Genomic DNA, 22,011 nt, shown 5'->3' with positions numbered 1-22,011 from the left:
AGACATAGGAACCAGGCCAATTAAAGATGTGCAAACTAATCTTAGTAAACAAAGAGTGGCACCGGAGGGTTTTCTGGGGATTTGATTCTAATACATTTTTTCTTGGCTTGTCCTCTTCTGAGGGCCTGATCCTATCAAGCCTATGCTGGCCCAGAGCCAGTGCTGAGTGTCACAGACTTGCTGTAAGGCATGCCTGCGACACTTACCGCCGGCCCGGTGCCAGCTTAGTGCAGGCCCATGCTGAACCAGCACCGGGTGGAGGCTGGTCAAATGCCACCTGGAGCTCTGGGCGAGCACTAGGTGGTGGAATAGTGAGTCGGGTGGAGGGAAGCGTTCCAGGGCAGCGGGAAGGTGGGGCATGGGGTGGGAGCAGGGCAGGAGGGGTGGAGAAGGTGGCAGACTCTGCCACCATAGCCTGACCCCCCTCCTGGCCTGGGAAACCCCATACAGGTCTCCTGGATTCTGTACCCACTCAATAGCAGGCACAGATCCAAGGAGCCCCATTGGGGCCACCTAGATCTTACATGGGGTAAGGGAGCATAAGACCTGGTACTGCTTCCCAGCCCTTCCGGATGCAGCAGTTGCCATTTTGGCCCCGCTGCAGCCCTGGGCACTGGGAAGTATTGGATTGGGCTGAGTCTCTAATAGCAACCTGCCACACAAGCCTCTTGGCTTGCCTGTTCCAGCGCAGGATAGGATTGCGCTCTTAGTTCTATTACTCATTTGGGGATCATAATTAATCCCCCTGAGTTGTGCCACCTCATACATGCTTTCTCCTCGTAAGGGGATCAGTTATTGTGTTTTCACTGCTGAGGTGCCTGCCATAGGGCAGGAGGTCTGGTCTAGAGGGCAGAACCTCCGTTAGCCAGAAGATAAGATCAGAATGTCGCCGGTTTGAGGACACCGGCAACTCCCTGAAGGCTGAAAATGGTGAGACCTTGAAGCAGCTGACAAGCCGAGCTGAGTGATTCCACCTGCTCTTGGTATGAGCAAGAAGTGTCTTGGCTGCCCTCCATGTGAGAGATGGAGCAGCTTGTCAGCCTGTGTGGGAGAACTGGAGGCCAGAAGTGAGACCAAACCAGGAAGATCCATTCTGAAATGTTGTTCATTCTTGAAAGAGAGAACCTCTATGTTTGTAAAAATCCCCTTGAGGGATTTAGAAATGCCTGCCTATGTAAACCGCCTTGAATAAAGTCATAGGAGTAATCCGATGACCAGAAAGGCAGTATATAAATACATAGTTATTATTATTATTAATCCTATCCTGCGCTGGAATGGGCAAGCCAGGCTTGCGCTGTATCCAATGCAGGATAGTGGCCATAAGCAGCGTAGCCAGAGGTAAGGGGAAACATTTCTGGGTAAGGGTTGGGTAAGGACTGCTGGCCCCAATGGGTCTCTTCAGACTTGTGCCACCTCTGGAGGTGGCACAAGTCCGACGAGAGCGGAGCAGATTGAAGCCACTCCCTTCTCCCCGGGAATGGGGGTTGGGATCTGGCATAACTGCCAGATCCCAGCCCTGCCTCCCGCTCCCTGCCACCCCTGGGGCCGCCCACTGCCCGCCCTCCCCCCATCCAGGAATGCCTCCCTCCCTCCCCTACCTTTCGTCCTCCCAATGCGCTGGGAGGAAGCTGGTGTGGAGGCTTCTGTGAGCCTCTGCAGGCCAGTGCTTTTGGAGCGCTGGCCTGGCTTCCTTTCAAGGAGGTGCAAACGTGCCTTACAGCCAGTTAGAACTGCACCCTTAGCTACATACATCTTGTGGAGAATCACTACCTGTGCTTTTAGTGGGGGTGTACCGAAGAAGGCTAGCAGCTTGTAGGCTGGGAAATTTTTTCCTGCATTCCAGATCTGAAGCCCTTTTATTTACATTGACAACCCAGGGCGTAGAAGGAAAGGGCATGGAGGGCCAATGTGGGGGGACGGACGGACAGGGGAAACCTCACAGATGCACCACAAATGCAATGTAATTAATGTATTTCAGATGCGTATCTTCTTCAGGGGCACTGATAAAGCAAAACAGATTTCTGTACTTTTAGTTAATACAGAAATGTAAGGCTTCTTTGCTTTATCATTGCCCTGAAGAAGAGTATCCCGGTGAAACACATTAAATAATAATAAATACCTCTGAAGTTTTGTTCCTGTTTTTTTTCCCCTGCCCAGAGCACTGACATAGTTGTGAAGAAGCAGTAAAGAAGTAACAGATCTTAAAAAATGAACGAAAATAGTATCCTGACCAGCTTTTGATCATGGAATTGTTATTGTTATGCTGCTCAGAATATGCTAAAACATAGGTTGGGTGGTGGTGAGAATTTTTAATTCACTAAAAGGCACCAGAATCCTTGGGCTGGTGCTTGGTTCTCAGTAACTGCTTTTAACTTTGGAATCCTTTGTTGACGATGTATCACAACCTATGTATCTTCCAAAAGCAGTGTCAAGCTTTTAAAATTTAAACTGGTTTTTGGTGGCAAGGGCTGGAGTAAGATTATCATTAGATTAACACGCTGTAAGATTAACATGATGCAACCTACCTTGAATCTTTGCAGTGGTGCAGACCATAAGCTCAATAAAATAAAGCTCATTAAGCTCATAGTGTGGTGTAGTTTCGGTTGGATTTTTAAAAATATATTTCTGTCTACAAGAGAAATGTTTCAGCAGAAATTCAAAACACTGAGAGCAAAAATGGGGGATTGCCTTGGAGGAACAACTCACTTGGAAACTTTATGAATTCCACAGCTCTTGCTTTTTTGAACAGAATGCTTTCAGTTTCACCAAGAATTCTGCCTTTAGTACAGGAATGGCCGGGTAACTTCCATGGCCTGGATTATGTAAGTAGAGAGACTGCATCAGACTAATGGTTCCCTCGGCTTTAAAATGAGTGATATTACTAAAATGAATGATATTGCATATTACTAGCTCAAAATAGTCTGCTAATGTTACATCAAGGATTAAAAGGACCTAAGCTCTCTATATAGTCTAAGGCAGTGGTTCTCACACATTTAGCACCAGAACCCATGAGAATCTGTCAGGACCCACTAGAAGTGATGTCATGACTGGAAGTGACATCATCAAGCAGAAAATTTTTTAACAATCTTAGGCTGCAATCCTACCCACTTATCCAGGAGTAAGTCCCATTTACTATCAGTTAAAAGAATATACAGAGTAGCTTGTTAAAAATACAGGTCTGTAACATTTCCCCAAATGCAGTCACATGCCATGGTAGCATCAAGTCTAATATATTAAAAATTAAATATTGAAATGAATGGGGACCCATCTGAAATTGGCTCATGACCCACCTAGTGGGTCCCAACCCACAGTTTGAGAAACACTGGTCTAAGGGGTTTGAACTGAAGTACATCTTGTCTTTTCTCAGTGAAGTTTGGGCTGAGACTGTAGCCATTCAAGGCCAAAATGAGAGCTGGGATAGCGGCTGACAGCGTGAGCTATGAGCCAGGAAGTCCCCAATTCAAATTTCTGGTTGATTATGAACTCACTAGGTGGACTCTAGTGTGCTGTCATGGTAGGTGAGTTGATCTGTGACTCAACCAGTTGGCTCTGTTAAGTCTCATTAAGCATGTATGGATTTGCTTTAATGAAGGAACATAATTATTAATACATTTAAAAAATGAGACACATGTGACACTCCAAATATAGATTTTTTAATACCATCCTGTCCCACACTTGGCAACCAATAAGTGTTTCTCATAAAGGGAGGAGCTAAGAAAGAGAGAGGGACACTTGGAGCTAAGAATGCTACCAAGGGTGTGGGAAGTTGGCAACAGTGCCCTCAATGAATTCTACTCACAATGGTCACCTGAGAGCAAAATACTGGAGTGTCGTCCAGCCATGCCACTTACCTGTACCCATTCTTCTTTCCTCCCCAGTGCCTCAGGACCCAGACTGGACACCATTCCCTCCCCCACCAATGTAGTGAGAAACATTAGGACCTAAATTTTCCCTTGGGTCCTGGGGTGGGGAAACATGTTTTACTTAAAAATTCAGAGAATAGCAAATCCTTTGGTGCCATTTCATAAGATGAGCTCCTAGAAGGTCTTTGCCTCATGAGCCACCATAATCCATTTGCTAGGATCCTGGTCTCCACTATAAAGGTACAGCTGTTCACCACCAGTCACAGAACACCGTCTATTCTTGTCAGAGCCATCTTCCAGCGCAGCACCATCTAGGGAGTGGCGTCTCTCACGCTGCACTATGAAGGGGAGGCGTGAGTGGCGTGGACTGCCAGCTGGAGAGGGTGCTGGTGTTTCATCAATGAAGGTGGTAATCTCATCACGGAAAAAGCAGGCACTAGAACCAGGACCAGGTCCCCGTGCAGCCAGTCCAGCTTCCAGGAACTGTCGAAGTGTTGTGAGTTCGTCTTCATGAGGTCGACGACGGTGATGGTAGTTGTGGAATTCCGGGGGCAGAAAACCAGGGGCTCTTCCAGGTTTGTGGGGAGTGGCCACTCGGATGTCATCAGATGAGGACCACTTGTGAAGGAAGGAAGGAGTGGAGCGGTGGGAAGAGAAGATGTTGGTTTCATCATGGGACATCCTCCGAGAGATGGGGACCTAAAAGGAAGGGAGAAAGGGATTGTTTGCCATGTACAAGTAAGTGCAGTAAGAAAAGATTCATTAGGACACATGAAAGAAAATTCACTCACTCTCTGTCTCTTTCACACACACATACACACAAGAGAGATGAAGGGACTGGCATATCCCCACACCATTTTGAATTCTTTGCAGGAAGGATTGGGTGTAAATGTGATTGATACCATTATTGTGCAAATGTTCAAATGTACTTCAGGGCATATGTTCACGAGGTCCAAACAAGATGCAACAGGGACATGTGGCTACTGATATCAATCCAAAATCCCATTCCATTGTCTCCTAGGTAACCTCTACTGAAAAAACATGGTGGCAACCACGGAAGTAAAGCAGAAGCAGGGAAACAAAGAACCATGATTTCACACCATGTATCTGTCTTATTTCACTATACAATGCTGAGCAGATATGAAAAGGGGTGACAGCTTGGCAGCAGCTAAATGTCCCCTATAACATCTTTGGGCTTTATTACTGGGTAAGCTCAAACCATTGCCTTTTAGGGCACACTCAGTGATAGAGCATGTACTTTGCATGTAGAAGGTCCCAAGTTCAGCCCCCATAATCTCCAATTTAAAAAAAAATCTGAGGGAATGGGGTTAGGGAAGACCCCTGCATGGGCTAGATGGACCAACAGTCTGATTCCGTATAAGGCAGCCTCCTATGCTGAGATCTCTGTTTATATGTTCTAAACATTGGTAGGTATGAGTGGATTGTGTTTCAGACTAATAACCAAATCCTCTCAAGACTGACCATGGGAGAGGGAGCAGCTTACCTGCAGGTAGTGCACTCTGTCATGGGGCAAGAGCATGTGGTGCACTGGAAGCAGCTTGGGGTCCCGCTTAATAGCTGCAGCGCCATTGGCATCAAAACGCACCTTGCAGATTCTTCCGTCACCATAATCATCCCCAGTGCCATCTGGAGGATTTAAAAAAAAAAAAAAAGAAGCTCTGATATTTGCAGGAGACAATTTAATGGGAGGAAAAATATCAAATGCAATCCCATCCAGTTTTGAGATAGCTCTTTATCAGGGGATAAAGCTATGCAAACTTCAACTCCTGAAGGAGCTGTATTCTCCTACATAACGATTTCCCCCTTTATTATAATCTTTTATTTTCATTTCATCTTCATTTTTGTTTTGGTCAAACAAATGCACATGCAAGGTCTTTATCTCCTGGCTGGTCAACCAGGGGTGTAATTGATGCTATTTGATCCATCAATTGCACGCTATTTGATTTCAATAAAATGCTGTAACATATGTTAGCAAACTAGGAATGCCACACATGAAAAGCAGTTGAAATATTGATTGTTTCTTGGTGCAAGTCTGCTAGTGACTGTAGAAATGAGGGGCTACGTGCCTGCCTCCAGCCTAATCAGGGCAGGTTAGGATTGGGAAGCCCGATTAAGAATTCATTCTCCAAAAGCTACATATAGGGAAGAATTCTCCAGGAAATTCTTCAGTATAAGCTCCAATGAAAGGTGTAGGAGTTGCAGAAGAGCACAACTTGCACAACTACATTTAGGGCCCACCCCAAAGGGCTGCTTAGGCCCTTTGTGCCAGCCTGGAGGTGTCGCAAAAGTGCCTGTAAGGAACTTTTGTGCCGCCGCAGGAGGAGGCAGGACAGCACACAGATGCAAGCCAGCCTCCAGAGGCAGAATTCAGCCTCCAGAGCTCCAGCACCTGGTAAGTTTGCTCTGGCCTGCGTCGGCCAGCACAGGGGTCTGAGGAGGGTGGGGAGAGGGTGGTCTGAGGTGTTTTGGGGTAGGGGGAAGGTGGGCGGCAGGTAGGCCGGTGGGAGAACTGGGCACCGCCCTTTTAGGTGGTGCAGATCCAAGTAGCTCCATTTGGGCCGCTGCCACATGACATGGAATAAGAGGAAGTGATTCCCCTTACTCTTAGTTGCGCAGTAGCCAGCTGGCCTCCCTGTTCCAATGCACATTAGGATTGGGCTGTTATTTCCATGGGGCTTGTGCAGAAGAAATTCCCAGAAGATTATGCCTAAAAATACTAGATTTTCCTATTCTATACAATATTTGCCTACTACTTTTAATGTTATTTAACCTGCCTGTGCCTATTACTGTTGTTTTAAGTTTCAAAGGTTGTTTCATTTTAAATAGGGTGTATTTTATTGTTATATTGTTGCAATATTTTATCATGGAATTGTTAGAGCCCTTAAAATTACGTACGATAAAATGAGATTTAGAGCACAATCCAGAAGTGCTCTTGGGCCGGTGGAAGTCTCTTGTGCCGGTCCAGAGGTGTTGCAAAAGTGCCATAAGGCACTTCTGTGCCACCATGGCCGTCAGAAGACTGGTGCATTGACATACACTGGCCTCTGGAGGCCAAATCTGGCCCTGCTGCACCAGTGGAAGGGTGAGTTCACACTGACCAAGTCAGGCTGGTGTGGGGGTCTGAGAGGGCAGAATGGGGGTGTTCTGGAGTGAGGGGAGAGCAGGCAGTGGGCAAGGTGGTGGGAGGACTAGGCCCAGGAGGGGAGCAGGACCAGGATCCGGCACTTAGGTTGGATCCTAAACCCCCCCTCCTGGGCAATCTGGCCTTACACTGGGCTGCTCAGATCTGTGACACCTCTTTACGTGGTGCAGATCTGAGTAGCCCTATAGGGGCAGCTGCCATGTGACATGGGGTAAGCAGAAGGAATTCCCCTTACTCTGCATTGTGCTGCAACCCAGTCCAGCCCAGCAATGGCCGCAGTGCAGGCCAGCCTGCCTGCCTGCTCCAGGGCAGGTTAGGAATGGGAAGCCCGATATATATTGAATACACAAATTAAATTCAGCCATAACGCTATCTAATGGTAGGTGCTCCCATTCTTCTATAGCTCCTGCAACTTATCAGCACTTCCCTATGATCTGTAGAAAAATGACAGGTGAAAAAGAATTGTGGAAAAAGATGGCTTCATTCTTTAATTTTGTAGGCTTTTATTTTTACACGTTTTTGTCAGTAAGATGATTATTAAATAACTTGGGGCTCAGTCCTATCCAACATTCCAGCACTGATGCATGCATGACAACAGGGCATGTGCCACATCCTGCAGTGAGGCAGCAGTCACAGAGGCCTCCTGAAGGTAAGAGAATTTTGATCCCTTACATCAGGGCTGCATTGTGGAAGTCTAAGTGCTGCTGGAAAGTCAGATAGGTTTGGGCTCTTACTACTATCAAGCAGGATATATTGAAGACTAAACATATTTTACTGTGTTGCATTAATAATAATAGTTATTATTAACCTGAGTGCATGTTCAACCTGCAGTGCGTTCAACCCAAGTGCAGTTTTAAAAACAGTTAACTGTATAAAAACTTTAAAATAGTTGACTGTATCAAAGTGATTATGAACAGAGCGGAGAAAGTGAAGAGAGAGAATCTTTATTCCCTATCTCAAAGTGCTAGAAGTAGAAGGCCCCATCCTATCCAACCTTCCCAGCACCAGTGCAGCTGCAATGCAGACTCGAGGGAAGGGAACAAATGTTCCCATACCTTGAGGAGGCCTTTGTGACTATCTCCCCACCACAGAATTCAGTGTACGCCCCATTGGCACAGTTGCACTGGCACTGGAAAACTGGATAGGATTGGGCCCGAAGTCAGCCAGATTAACTGATTGCCAATAGATTCTGGACAAATAAAAGAAAGTGGTTCTTTGTGCAACCCATAATTATCACAGCATTCCTGGACCTGAAAAGCAGGCTTCTCCACCCTCACCACAGTGTGTGCCTCCCTCCTCTTTCTATGGACATCACAGAAAGAACATGGAGCTGGAGAGCTCACCATCATCCCCATCTTCCTCTGACATTATTGCCACACATTGTTCCCACACCGTACGGACATCAGCGCGGTAACGTTCACAGGACCAGATGAAAGAAGGGAGCAGCAGAGTCTGCACCATTGAGCACCAGAGCACAGCCAGCACCATCCAGGTGGGAGCAGTGTCATAACGCAGACTGAAGAAGCTCACCACCTAAATACAGGGAGACAATGAAGAAGGAGCGAATAACAATTCACAGCTTAGACTGGAGTAATGCGACAGTGTTTCCAGAGAGCTGAAAATGGTTTAAAGAGAAAGATTGCGGCTCGTGCTGTCTCACCCCTTCAACAAACAAGCTTTGCAGATTTGTAAGCTCTTTCAAAATCCTGCCAACTGCTTGATCAGAGACAATAGCAGGACAAAAGAAATAAATGTACACCTACATAATGAAAAATGAGCCACTTTCAACTCTCTTAAAACTATGTCTTGTCTTCAGCCTACATGCTACCAATGACAGAAAAATGCTATTACAGGGTTTTGCAGGTGTTCTGCTCTGTCTTGGGGAACAGAATTCCCTTCCTCCCTTTGATCCTGATGATGAAAACATCTGGGTGAAAGGAGACAATTGTTTCTTTCCCTCTGCTTTCGCCAGAGGATAAAAAAAGATGTCCAACAGTTGTCAGATATCTAAGCTTGAATAATTCAAAAACAGATGGTCTTTCCTGACTCTAATAACAAATTTGTTTATTTACAACATTGGCACCGACAGGCTATCAGTTCTACCTCCAATCTATTCTCAACCAGGGATGCTCCTAGTCTAAAGGGATGATAACAGGGAAGGAAATTTCCAAACTCTCCTCTTCAACTTCTTGTCCTTAGACTTTTCCCACCGCGTTGTTGAGTCTTTGTTTTCAATGCTGTTTATATATGCCAAAAATAATTTTAAAAGTTCAAAAATGGCACACTACCTAAACAATGCATTTTAGAGCAAACTATCCTCCCTCTTTAACCTCATTGCCATCTAAATAACCCAAATGTCAACTTCATCATTTGCTGGACTCATCTGGTATGGAGCTCACCACAGTCCACGTGATCTGACACAATGAGGTGATACGTTTTCACACAATTTGACATGATTTCACATAATGCGGTATGTAAATGACTGGAGAAATTCCTCAAAAACAGAATGCTCAGCCTCCTAGTGAATAATTTAATTTGCAGCCAACTATAGAAAAGTAAGTGTTTAGCACCTACAAAGATACAGCAATAATTTCAAGGAAGGGCAATGGTATCGCCAGTAGTATTGCCTTCATCGCATGAAGAATCAAACACATAACTTCTGTTACAAATGAAGCATGCTGGTGTGGTTGGTCTGTGGAACTCCTTGCCACAGGATGAGGTGACGGCATCTGGCCTAAATGCCTTTAAAAGGGGATTGGATAAGTTTCTGGAGGAAAAATCTATTACGGATTTCAAGCCATGATGTGTATGTGTAACCTCCTCATTTTAGAAATGGGCTATGTCAGAATGCCAATGCAAGGGAGCGCACCAGGATGCAGGTCTCTTGTTGTCTTGTGTGCTCCCTGAGGCATTTGGTGGGCCACTGTGAGATACAGGAAGCTGGACTAGATGGGCCTATGGCCTGATCCAGTGGGGCTGTTCGTATGTTCTTATGCTGCAAAGAATGGCCACAGGGAAGTTATTGTCAAAACACTGGGTTCTGATGTTGCTGTTTAGGTTTTTACACAATCCAACCTGGAAGAACTATGGATTGCATTTGCAACTAAGAGCTACTTTCTGTACTGAAGCTGTTCCCTGGAATAGTTACAGCTTCTGCTAGTAAGGATGACCTGTTTCCCTTTTTCCATGTCTGGGCTATGATGCTTTGAAAAATCTGTATTGGTGGAATGAAAAGAGGGACATATTTTCCTGCAGAGCAATGTTTAGCTTCTCTGATTTCTTGGAAGACTTCCATATTCATACTCTCATAAGCTCTGTTTGGGCTGTGTGAGAGAATGAGGCTCCAATCCTATGCAACTGGCGTGCCAGCAGAGCGTGTGCTCCACCACAGTGCCAGGCCTTTGTCCTGTTACAAAACTGCCATAAAGCACTTTGCAGTGGTTTGAAGAACAGCATACTGGTGACTGAAGCAATGCCCACTGGAGCAGGTGAGTCTGTGCAGAGGTGGGGAAGGACGGGGAGAAGACGGGAAAGGGTGAAATGGGGGGGGGAAGGTGGCGATGAGGGCAGGGGGGATGGACAAATTAAACCTGGAGGGCTGGATTGGTGGTGCCAGTGCACATCACATCCTATCCCCCTTCCCTGGCCTGATCCACTGACATGGGTCAACGCAAACTTGTGCCAGCAATATCACTGGCACAAGTCTGTGTTAACCTGTTGTCACTGCTGAGTCTTACTTACCCTGGGGCAAGGGGGCAAATGTCCCATTACCCTGAGCAGACCTCCAGCAGCCAAAATTCCCCTGCAGGATGCAATGGAAGCAACACTGGCACTGCTGCATCAGCACGAGGGAATTTAGGTAGGATTGGCTGGCCCATCACCTGGTTAATTTGCAAACATGTATCTCTGTATAATCCTTTGAATATATAAAACTTTTGCCTGCAATGTGCAGTCCGTAGTGAAAGTGAAATGTTTTTGGTCAAGCTCCTGACTACTATGAGAATTATTCTGATGCCTGCACTGATGGGAGCGTTGTAACTTGTTAGCTAGTTCAAACAAGCCTGTAGGTCACAATGGACACTTTATGTACCAAACAGGTCATCCGACTAATTCACCATGAGCAGAGGCTGAAACTCTGAACGTAAGCACAAATAATCTCAATGTGGGTTGAGCATGTCATGCAACACTTCAGCTTCTGCTTGTGGCAAATGAGTCAGCCAACCCAATTCATCAATAACATGCACCGCAGCACTTAATGTTCATAGTTTATGGAAATTGCAATGGCTGAGCAAGATGGGCATCAACAGAGGATCAGAGCTTTTCTCATCTAGTTTGCAGTGATGCTCAATATCGATGATGATGGTCATGTCTGTAGATGACACCACACTTTCAGGGTGATAAAAACGAAAAGAGATTGCAAAGAGCTCCAAAAGGACCTCTCCATGTTATGGGCATGTTATGGTAAATGGGCAAGCAAATGCATATAGGACAGAAAATCCCAGCTTCACATATACACTGATGGGGCCTAAGCTTTCCATGATGAACTAGGAAAAAGATTGTGGGGTTGTGGTGGATAACTCAGTGAAAATGTTGACCGGCAGTGTGTGGCAGCTGTGAAGCAGGCAAATTCCATACTTGGGGTCATTAGGAAAAAGATCAAGAAGAAGACTGCTAATATGATAACATCCCTATAGAAATCTATGGTGAGGCTCTTAGGAATATTGTGTACTCTTTTGGTTGCTGCACCTGAAGAAGGGCTAGAAAGGTGCAAAAGAGGATAACCAAAATGTTCAGAACGGTGGAACGTTTTCCATATGAGGAAAGGCTACAACATTTGGGATTTTTTAGCTTGGAAAAAAGGGAATTAAGGGGGCACATGATTGAAATGTATATGATTGTGCATGGTGTAGCGAGAGCGGATAGAAAAACATTTTTGTCCCTCATAATACTAGAATCAGGGGGCACAGAATGCAACTGGTTGGCTGACTGTTTAGTAAGGACAAAAGGAGATATGTCTTCATACAGTACATAATTAGTCAGTGGAATTCATTGTCACAAAATGTAATGATAGCCATAAACCTGAATTGCTTAAATAGACAAATGCATGGAGGACAGGTGGCAATATAGGATGGCTACTAGTCATAATGGCTATGGGCTACATCTGGGTTCAGCTGCTGCATGCCTCTGAATATGAGTTACCCAGGTGCAATGATGGGAGAGAGGTATTCCTTTCTCTCCTATTTGTGGGATTCTCAGATGTGGCTGGTGAGCCACTGTAGGAAACAGGATGCTGGAATAGATGGGCCTTTGACCTAAACCATCCAGATTTTTCTAATGTAACATTTTGTGTTGTGTTTTGTGCTTTAAAAAAATCACTGCTGAGAAGAAGAAGCGCAACACCCTCCATTACTGGCTGTACATTTATGAGACTTCTTTAAAAAACTTGAGAGCCAGGATGGTGTAGTGGTTTGGGAGGTGGACTTAGACCTGGATGATCCAGGTTCAAAATCTCCCCTCAGCCACAAAGCTTCCTGGGTGACCTTGGGCCAGTCACTTTCTCTCAGCCTCACCTACCTCACAGGGTTGTTGTGAGGACAAGAAGGAGGGGAGGAGCAGCTGTGTAAACCGCTCTGAGCTCTTTGGAGGAAGGGCGGTATAAAAATGTGAATAAATAAATAAATAAATAAACGAGGATGACCATTAGTAACGAAAGGTAAACCAAGATGGAAAGAAACTGAAAAGTATTCAAAACAGATTAATAGAAAACTGACTGCAGAAATTTCTCTTTGCCACCCTCATCAACAGGAATGCATGTGTCCCCATGCCACCCGAATCCTCCCAAGTCACCTCTCATGGATTGGGGGGAGAGCAGGCAGGAGAACATGTGAGGGTACCCTCACCCTTCTTCCTTGTACTTACACAGTGTGCAGCCTCCCTGCTCCATGGAAAGGAGACAGGTGCCAAATCTCCTGTCCTTGCCTACTTGGTGCTTCATTAGCCCTTGAAGCTAAGAAAATGAATCATTTTCCACGCTGCCTTCTTTAGCAAGTCAGAATTTCTGGGAAAGTAATAATGAAGAGCAGCTGGGGATAAACATGGGACACTGGATCTTTTACCACAATTGGACACTTTGAGTGAAAGCAATGTTCTCATGTTAAAAATGTTATTGCAAAGTGTGTGTGGGGCTGTGTATCAGTGACACACCACCTCCCAAGGTTTGATCACACTCTAGCATCACACTCCTGCGTGCCCAAATCAAACCCAAACTCTGCTAAAGCATATGAAGTGGTGGGATTTCCATCCATACACACCTTGCTTGATATTCAATTGCTCCTATTAAGATCGGCTGGTAAAAGTCAATGGGCTGAAATCTGGGGCAGAGTTAAGTATGGACTAAACCTAAATCTGACCCAGATACTGGGATCACTGTGGCAGGTTTAGTGCTCATCCCAATGATGTCTCAGATTCGGGGCCAAGATCTCCTGTTGCCTAAGGCAGCATGCCAAATGCTACCCTCTCTTACCCAATGATATGACAGCCTCTGCTCCTTCCACTCTCCAATGTTCTAGCTTAGCACTCTTCTCCCCTCTATGTTTCCCCTTCTTCTCTGTCTCCCTCTTCCTTTTCCAATCCAGGGAGCAGAAGGAGAAGGAACAGTAGAGGCATGCAGGCAGGCAGAGATGGGTGTCTCCCACCAATGCGCTGCCTGAAGAAACAGTTTCAGTTAGTCTCAAGGATAAGCCATCCTTGCCCTGAATGCACCTCTTGACTTTCTTCCAGATACTGGCTCCCATTCACTTCTGTGAGGAAAAGCCAACTGCTGTCAACTGCACTCCTGATACTGAGTGGCCTGACTTCTAATGACAGTGATCCTGCAAGGGATCCTGCAAGGGATCACTGAAACCCTCTCACTGCACTCACCAGGGTCTCTGCAAAATGCTAGACTTTCCTCCATGTACACTATACATTTTGATAATGTATCATAAGAGACACATTTTAAAATATAATTATGGCTATTTGGTACACTCTGCAGATTCAGCAGCTAGGGCAATTGTCTCTTTTGGCAACCTCGAACTGGGATCAGTTCGTATGCACGTGTGCATGTACACATACGCACAGAGTCACTGGTGTCAAGGAGTGCCACAAGAAGAGGACATAGAGGTTTAAAGAAACTGAAGGGGTGGAAAAATAATTTAAGTATACATAATATAATCCACAAGGCTCATAGGCTGCCAAACACCTGTTATTATAAGATGATATTATTTTACAATATCCAAGGGCCATAAAAATGCAGTCACCACCAATACCTCTGTACCCCAGCCCTTTCTATTTACTCCTTTCTTAAAATAATTTTGATCTGCCAATTCTGACTAGAACTGAAGAGGCAGAACAGGGACTATGCCCTCTAGAGGCTCTTTGGAAGAGAAGCTTTGAGCAGTCAGAGGATGGAAACATAGGACAATTTTTTTTTTTAATGTCTTAAAGGAGTAGGATAGATGCATTTTTATTGCTGGTGATTTGTATACTTCATATCATTCTTGTCTTTGGTAAAGACAAGGTAATTCTGTAGCGCTTCACAAACTTGCAAAAACTGTTTAATCGGACACGGTGATGGAATGAACACCACAGGCATCAATATCTTTATCACACCACCTTCACATCTCTCTATAACAGAGAGGGGTAGTCAAACTTGTTTAACATTAGAGCCGCAAACAACAAACTTCAGATATTTGAGAGCCACGGGAGTCACAAGATAGATGCTTGAGAACCACATTATTAAGAAGCATTTAAATTTTAAATATATTCACTCACCATGAACATTAAACTTATGTTAAGTTTTATACCAGTGAACTCTCAGTTTATACTTGGTAAATAATTATAAGGCTTGAAAATTTCTTATTTACCTTTATATTAATTGTGATGCAAAAAGGAGCTCAGTCAACGTATTTCTGAGAGCTGCACATTATATATCAAAGAGCCACATTTGACCACCCCTGCTCCTGGATTTGCTAACCTGACTGGATTTGCTAACTTTCTCAGATAGATAAAACAGTTTTCAATCTGTTTTAGGCAACCCAGTTCCTTAGAAGTTTATTGGGGATTCATCAATAAGAAGATCAGTAATGGTAGACGAATACATCTCCCCGCCATTACTGCTCTTCCACTACATTCAGTTAATGGTGAGTTATCAGGTGTTTTCCAGTGGACGCACTGGGTTCATACATAGTGAATGGAAAGGGCTAACAGTCTTGGCCTGATGCCCTGCATGAAATGAATGAGGCCCCAGAACCTCCGGCAAGATGCAGAGATTTCATGCCAAGCGCTCAGGGGTTCACTGGCAAGCAAGTCAATACAGAGTTATCTAAAGGTATAGAACCTGAAAACCAACATTCTAGGATAACAGAGGAAGAGAAGGAGGAGCAAGAGGAATGTTGCTTACCAAAATGGGCACTCCAGTCAACGTGTCATACAGGAAAACAATGGCACTGATGAGGTTGGTCATCTGCATAGAAGTCTTGGCAGATTCTGAACCATCCAGCGATGATCGTCTTTTGCCTCTGACATCCTCTACCACAATGGCTGGAACATTGAAGGTGCTGTGTGCTGCAGAATGGCAAGAAGAGGAGGCTTCTTCCGCCGCCTGGTGATGACATCTGTGATGCCTTCTGTGTGCCCACAAGGTCTGGTAGAAAGTGATGCCCACACAAACCAAGCCCATGACAATGCCCCCCAGGAGAAGCAGGCTGAAACATACACCAAAACCCAGTCCTATCTTGCTGACAATGAACTGGCAGCCACTGGCATAATAACGCTCCCCATTGTTGTGCCAGCCAATGGAAGGCAAAGTGGAGAGAATGAAAGACACCATCCAGATACCCATCACGGCATGCAGGGCCTGCTTCTTGGCATTGCTCAGACGATAGTTGACAGGCCACCTGACCATCCACATGCGGTGGTAAGACAAGGACGCCACTGTGAAACACGTGGCCAAGGCCAGCGTATAATAGGTGGAGACAAAGACCTTGCAAATGCTTTCATTCCAGTCGTAGTCAGGAGACTGACGTCGCAACTGCACCACTGCATAGGTGGTGAGAGGCACGGCAGCCATGAGAATGTGTGTCCCGGCCAGAAAGCACAGCAGAAGCTCCAGGGGCTTGTGCTTCTGTTGCTTGGCTGTGATGCTCAAGATTATCCAGGAGTTGGCTAGCAGGGCAAGGAGCCCACAAGCCAGCCACCACAGTGAGTTATTGTGCAATGTAACCTCCGATTTGTCCTCCATAGCACTGCTGCCTCCCCCGCGATTCATTGTGTCGCCTCCTTCTCAGGATTTGGGAACAGTCAAAGAAGACCATGCATAAAGTCCTTCCAGACGAACTGGTGGTTCTCCCGTCATCTACTTCCAGGTGGATCTACTTCCAGAAGGTAATAAGGCAGATATGCAGAAGAATTTGGGAGGCATTGCCAGGACAAGGGAGACACATTGTCTTACAGTTTATTTCTTTCCCTTTCCTCCTTTTATCTCTATTATTCTCTTTTTTACCTGTTTTCTTCACTTTTACTCTGTTGATACATCCTCCTTTTTAAAATATCTGTCCCTGTCTTTCTCTGCTTATATGTTCTTTTAAAGTTATATCTTATTGCAGAAAAAGTTTCATTTTGTACACAATGTACAAAAAGCCAGGAAACAAAACAAAAAATTGAGTTCCTCCCTATTGTAAACTCCTTACCTATCTTTTAAGGTCATCTAGTTGGGCTCTATTTTCTATTTATGAAAAGAACATTTACTCTGAGGAGCAGAGTCTGGATAACTGTAGCCCAATATTATGAAATACCCGCCCAAAGAATGTTAGCATATGCATGTTCCTCCTGGATATTTGGAAAAAATGTACAGCCTGTGTTTTTCCAGGCTTAGGTGCTGAATTTGGGTTTGCTGAATTGCTGGTCTCTGGAATTACTGACTTATTCCTGGTTTGATTATGGATATGGGGGGGGGGGGGCGGGCTTGTGCTGTTGTAGGTCTTTTTGGAGGGGTCTACATTTGTGCTACTGGTTTCCTATTTTTAATGTAATGTTTTGTTTTATTGTTGTAATCTATTTTTAAAAATTTATACCTGCCTCAAGTGAATGAGGAAGCTAGGTATAAATATTTAAAACAAGTCAAACATTATAAAAGAAAAACAAGGTGAAGAAAGAGAATCTGCTCCTGTTGCTCCCTTCCTTTTTCTCTTTCAGAAATATTATTACCTTCTGTTAACAATCCTCCACTTAGCCTCTCATGGATGAATAAAGGATAAATGAAGCATTCTTGGGGAAAAGTTGAATACAATGGAATAGAGAACAGGATGAATAGAATAGAGAACAGGAGTCGCAGGGCAGAATACACTAGGTTTCTGTCACCAAAATATGCTCCCTCTTCCTCAGGAACTGTTTCAAGGTCAGTGAGTTCTCTCTTCAGTGCCTACCTGGCACCCACATCCTCTGCTTTTCTGCCAGGCCAATGGGCCCACTGCCCCCAGAACCTTCTCCTCTGCTTTGGAATCTGTAGAAGGCCAATCAACAACTGCAGGAAGGCCTAATCCTTTTCTCAGAATTCCTTGGCAAACTCAGGGTTTAGTATTCACTGTAGAAAAAAGATAAGGAAAAAATCTAAGAAAACATCTCAGTATCTCCAAGCCTTCAGACATGCCCCCAGAACCAAAATCAATCCAACTCACAAGGCCACACAATGAGTGGTTAAGGCAGGGTTTCTCAAATTAGGGCATCGTGACGCACCAGCCTGAGGGCCCTGGCTTCTGCATTTGCTTACCAGTCCCTGCAGCAGCCTTCCGAGGGTGCGGTGAGCCCTGCACGACCCTCCGCAGTGCTCCCCAAAGCTTAAAAAATGAAAGCAGAATAATCATGCTTCACTTCTGGTTTTGCGTTGCTGCCTCCCCCCTGCCCCCGCAAGGTCTTACTGTGCCTCAAACTCTCCCAGAGAGTTTGAGAACTGCTGGTAAGAGACTGTGTAGTCTATTGCACCATAGCAATATATGATCTGGGACCAGGGTACCTTCTAAACTGCCTACTTCCATATAGTCCAACTTGTCCCTTTAGGTCATCTGGCAGAACTCTGCTAAGAGTTGCACTGCCAATTCAAGTAAAAGGGATGGTGACAGGAGACAAGACCTTTTCTGCAGTGGCACCACACCACTGGAACACACTTCCAAAGAATTTATAATCAGCCCCCTCAGTGGAGCAGTTCCAACGAGGCTTATAAATATTTCTATTTCATTTAGCTTTTGAAAGGGAAGCGTAAAGGGGCTGCCTCACTGCTATCTTACAGTTATCACTCTGCTACTGCTCCCTGTATTTAGCAGGGAATGTTTTCTCTATTACAGCTATTTTATTGCCTGTTTTATTGTCCGTTGATTTTGTTTTAATTTTTAAATATTATGTTTGGTTTTACTGTAAGTCGCCTTGTGCAATTTTCTAACTGGAAAACAGGGTATAAATTCATTAAATAAATAGAATTGGATCAGTACAACGCTGACATGTACGGAATGACTCCAACCACATAATGAATTACATGGCATTGAATTTAAGCTGTAGTTGTTGCCCTGTCACATGTTCAATGTTGCACCCCAAAAGAGTCCAAGCTCAAATAATTTCATGAAAGGTAAAATTACCTGTTAGGGAATGAGCCTACTTCCAGCCATCTCTAGTCCCAGCTATTATGATTAAGAATATTTATCTACCACTTAAAAAAAAAAAAAGTTTGCAAAACAGTTTTATATAGCAAAATGAATGAATGAATGGATTAATGAATGAATGGTTCTCTGTCCCAAAAGAAGTCACAATCTAGTGCCTCTCTACCGCTTTTCCTTGTTATGATAATGCCCCTTTGTTCTGCTCTGTAGTCACAAGCATCCTAACCCTGAAAGTGAGCCACTGTCTCAGGCAGAGGACGTTGTGTGCCATTAAGGGGCACAATGAGAGGCAGATCTGGCTGTCTCCCACTCATGTCAATGAGACGAGTATACAACTTACTTGGTAAATTATCTTCTATGTTAATTAGCATGTGTGTGACGAGGGAGAAAATTGGACAGCATATGAATTTTCTGCTTTGACCACCAACATGTCTTGGACCTTACCTGCATGCTATACTCAACTCCTGTTCCAGCACTGGAATCCTGAACAGCAGTTGTTCTTGTATTCACTGTGGAGCAGGCCTTTCTCTCTCCACCCAGCACCAAAACATACGCTGTTCACATCCCTGCTAGTGTTTCTCCCCCACAGAATCAGCAGCACACAGCTCTGCCGATTTACTTGTGTCCTAAAACAGCAGGAATACAGGATGCTGCAGCCTTCTTTTAATCAGTCTTCAAACCTGTCACACTACTCTGGTTTTGAGCTCCCACCATGGCTCTGCTACTACTCCTCAATCTTGCTGCATGTTCATCCCCGACTCCTAGAGTCCTGAACTGCCCACCAGTAAACCCCATCACCCACAGCAATGCTGCCTGACTGCATGCAGCTTAGCTGATGAGCTTCAATCTGCCCTAACCCATGTCTCCTCATTTTGCTCAAGTCACACAGGGAGATTGGATACTGGCCTTTAAAAAAGCTAATTATTTCAGTGCCATTCAGTTTCATATTTAAGACTTGTGACAACCCTATTCTTAGCCTTCCACCAACTTGCAAATGCACAAACATTCTCAGAAACCTTCACCAACACTCATGATCAACAGTATCATAGACCGATGAAAGATACCCTGCCTTAGGTATACGAGCAGGGTATCTCGTATCTTGCTGACCCTAGTTGCTAGCCCTGCCTGGAATTCAGCCTGCCTCCTCACAGAGGGCTTTCCATAATATGACAGAGCCCGTGGCACAAGCATTCATTCTTTTAATATCTTGTAATGCTTTTGCTAAACTGCTTTTGCAAGCCTTTGTAGTACTTCATCATATGTGCTTCACCACATTCAGGTCTCCAAATTGTCTGTACACAGCCAAGTGTCAGGTGTGTTCATTCAATGTACCTGCCACCTGCAAGTCACACAAGAACATGTTGGTATCACTGTGGGCCCCTCCAAACCCAAATGGTACACTGAGTCTAGCCAGATCTCCAGAAGAGCAACGGTTGCGCTACAAGCCGATGGCTCTTTCCTGCAATACCTTTCCCACGACTTCTGATCAAGCCCCGGAATCCTGGACCAGCCATGGATAAGCTGCCATCTGGATAAGCCCTAATTGCTCCTGGCTTTTTTATTCTGGGATGTGGGCCTGCAAGACGTATGCTTGATTCTCAGCAAGGCTTCTGCTGGCAGATTACCTCCCCACACAACGCTTCCTGTTAAATGCCACCTCCCACCATCCGAACCATCTTTCCAGATGGGAAGTTCTGTCTGAACACTAGGGAAACAAGTTAACTCATGGGCTCGTGACTGCAAGAGAAGAAGCAGAAAAAGAGGGAAAGGACAGAGAACAAGATGACCCAGATTGGGGGGGGGGGGAATGCAAGATAATATCAGGTTGAGTGATGATGAAGAAGGAAGGCTGGCATGGCAAGATGGGCCTGTTGAGGCCTGGAGAAAGGAAGGTATAATAAGGGAAGAGGCAGTCCAGTCCTACTCCCCCCTCCATCCATGCCATACCCTTTGATCTTCAGGAAACTGTGCTAGTCGTGTCCCTAAAGAAGCTGCCATGGTTATTGCTGATGGGCATGGGTCTGGGGAGGCAGGGGGGCAGCAGCACAGGCTTCCCTTGCCCTTTCCTGTAGGGGTGAGGGAAGAGAGGAGAAGGAGACGAGGAAGCCAGCCAAGGCTTGAATGTGTGTGACCACACCAATGGACAGTCGCAGCCCTGAACCCCCCCCCCGCCATACACTTGGGGAGGGGACACTACTGGCAGCTGGTAGGCGGGCTCCTCAGTGGGGAGTCGGTCCTGAAGGGAGGGGGGAGGAAGGGGACAGCAGCCCCCTTTGAACGAGGTCAGGGGCTGCAGTGGGCAGGGAGGCAGCGGCCAGGCGCAGGGAGAGAGGGAGGCAGCCGCCTGAGGCGCGAAAGAGCGCAAAGGCGACGGGAGCGTCATGGACGGCCATACTCAGGCCACCACCATCCAAGCCGCCGCCGCCGCCGCCAGCAGCAGCAGCAGCCCGTTCCCGCGCTTGGCCCCTGGAGGGAGGCAGCTGAGTGAGGAGCCCGAGCTTACCTCTTGCTGCTGCTGCTGCTGCCATGGCGACCGGAGCATCCCTGGCTGCTGCTGCTGCTGCTGCTGCAAGTGGCACCGGCAGTGCGTGCGTGTCTGCGAGCAAGCGGCCCCCTCGCCTGCTCGCCCTCCTCGCCGCCGCCGCCGCTGCCCACATCCCACTTCCAGGCGAGGCAGCCAAGCCCGGCGAGGGGTCGCCGGCAGCAGGCAGGGAGGGGAGGCAGCGGGCAGGGCGGGAGGGGCAGCCTGGCGGAGCGCGCCCCCCGCCGAGAGCCTCTCCTGGGGGCGGAGGGAGGAGAAGGGCACCGACCCACCGGCGGCGGCGGCGCTTCAATGGCTGCGTCCCCGGCCCGGCCGCTCTGCTGGTGCGCGCGTGTCTCTGCTCCCCCGCGCCTCCCTCCCTCCCTCCCTCCCCTCTCCCTCCCCGGGGGAGGCGGCAGCCTTATTCCAGCTCAGGGCTGCTCGGGGATTTGCAGCCCTCGCCGGGGGAGGAGGAGACGCACCGTCCATGCGGTGGAAGTTGGAGGGCCGCTGCTACCCCGCGCGCTCTGGAGGGGCTCCAGGGGGGAAACTGAGGCACGCTGGTGGGGCTGAGTGGGTGGTCCGGGAGGGGGGGTAGCAGGCAGGTGGATGCAATGCCACCGCAGCAGGGTCTGTTCAGACGAGACGGTCAGTACAGGACGAGTCTGGTCAGTGGGGCTGAAATGTGGGCTCCAGCTGGGGGAAGCCTGGACGCGCTGAGCTTTGTGCGCACCCACGACGCCTTTTGGCGGCTCGTCTCCAACGCTGTGGCTGCCT

General features: G+C 46.5%; 1 protein-coding gene across 1 annotated transcript; it reads right to left on the bottom strand.

Annotated features, from left to right (window-relative positions):
* Nucleotides 1–4,037: 4,037 nt before the first annotated feature.
* GPR162 (G protein-coupled receptor 162) lies at nt 4,038–16,336 on the bottom strand. The gene is made up of 4 exons (XM_066614138.1): nt 15,467–16,336; nt 8,370–8,559; nt 5,368–5,510; nt 4,038–4,562 (listed from the first exon to the last, which is right to left on the bottom strand). Exons 1-4 carry the CDS (start codon nt 16,331–16,333, stop codon nt 4,038–4,040), a joined length of 1,725 nt encoding a protein of 574 aa, XP_066470235.1. The 5' UTR covers nt 16,334–16,336.
* Nucleotides 16,337–22,011: the final 5,675 nt, after the last annotated feature.

The sequence above is a fragment of the Tiliqua scincoides genome, chromosome 2 (assembly GCF_035046505.1).
Source record: "Tiliqua scincoides isolate rTilSci1 chromosome 2, rTilSci1.hap2, whole genome shotgun sequence".
Lineage (NCBI taxonomy): Eukaryota > Metazoa > Chordata > Lepidosauria > Squamata > Scincidae > Tiliqua > Tiliqua scincoides.
This window is presented reverse-complemented; position numbering and strand designations above follow the sequence as displayed.

What these genes read in the sequence shown, in the direction of transcription:
- GPR162 (XM_066614138.1), bottom strand. Translation starts at nt 16,333, where the DNA reads ATGAATCGCGGGGGAGGCAGCAGTGCTATGGAGGACAAATCGGAGGTT. An exon ending in TGACTGGAGTGCCCATTTTG is followed by an intron (nt 8,560 to 15,466) that starts GTAAGCAACATT and finishes CCCTGTATTTAG; the next exon opens with GTGGTGAGCTTCTTCAGTCT. An exon ending in ACAGAGTGCACTACCTGCAG is followed by an intron (nt 4,563 to 5,367) that starts GTAAGCTGCTCC and finishes CCTTCCTTTTAG; the next exon opens with GTCCCCATCTCTCGGAGGAT.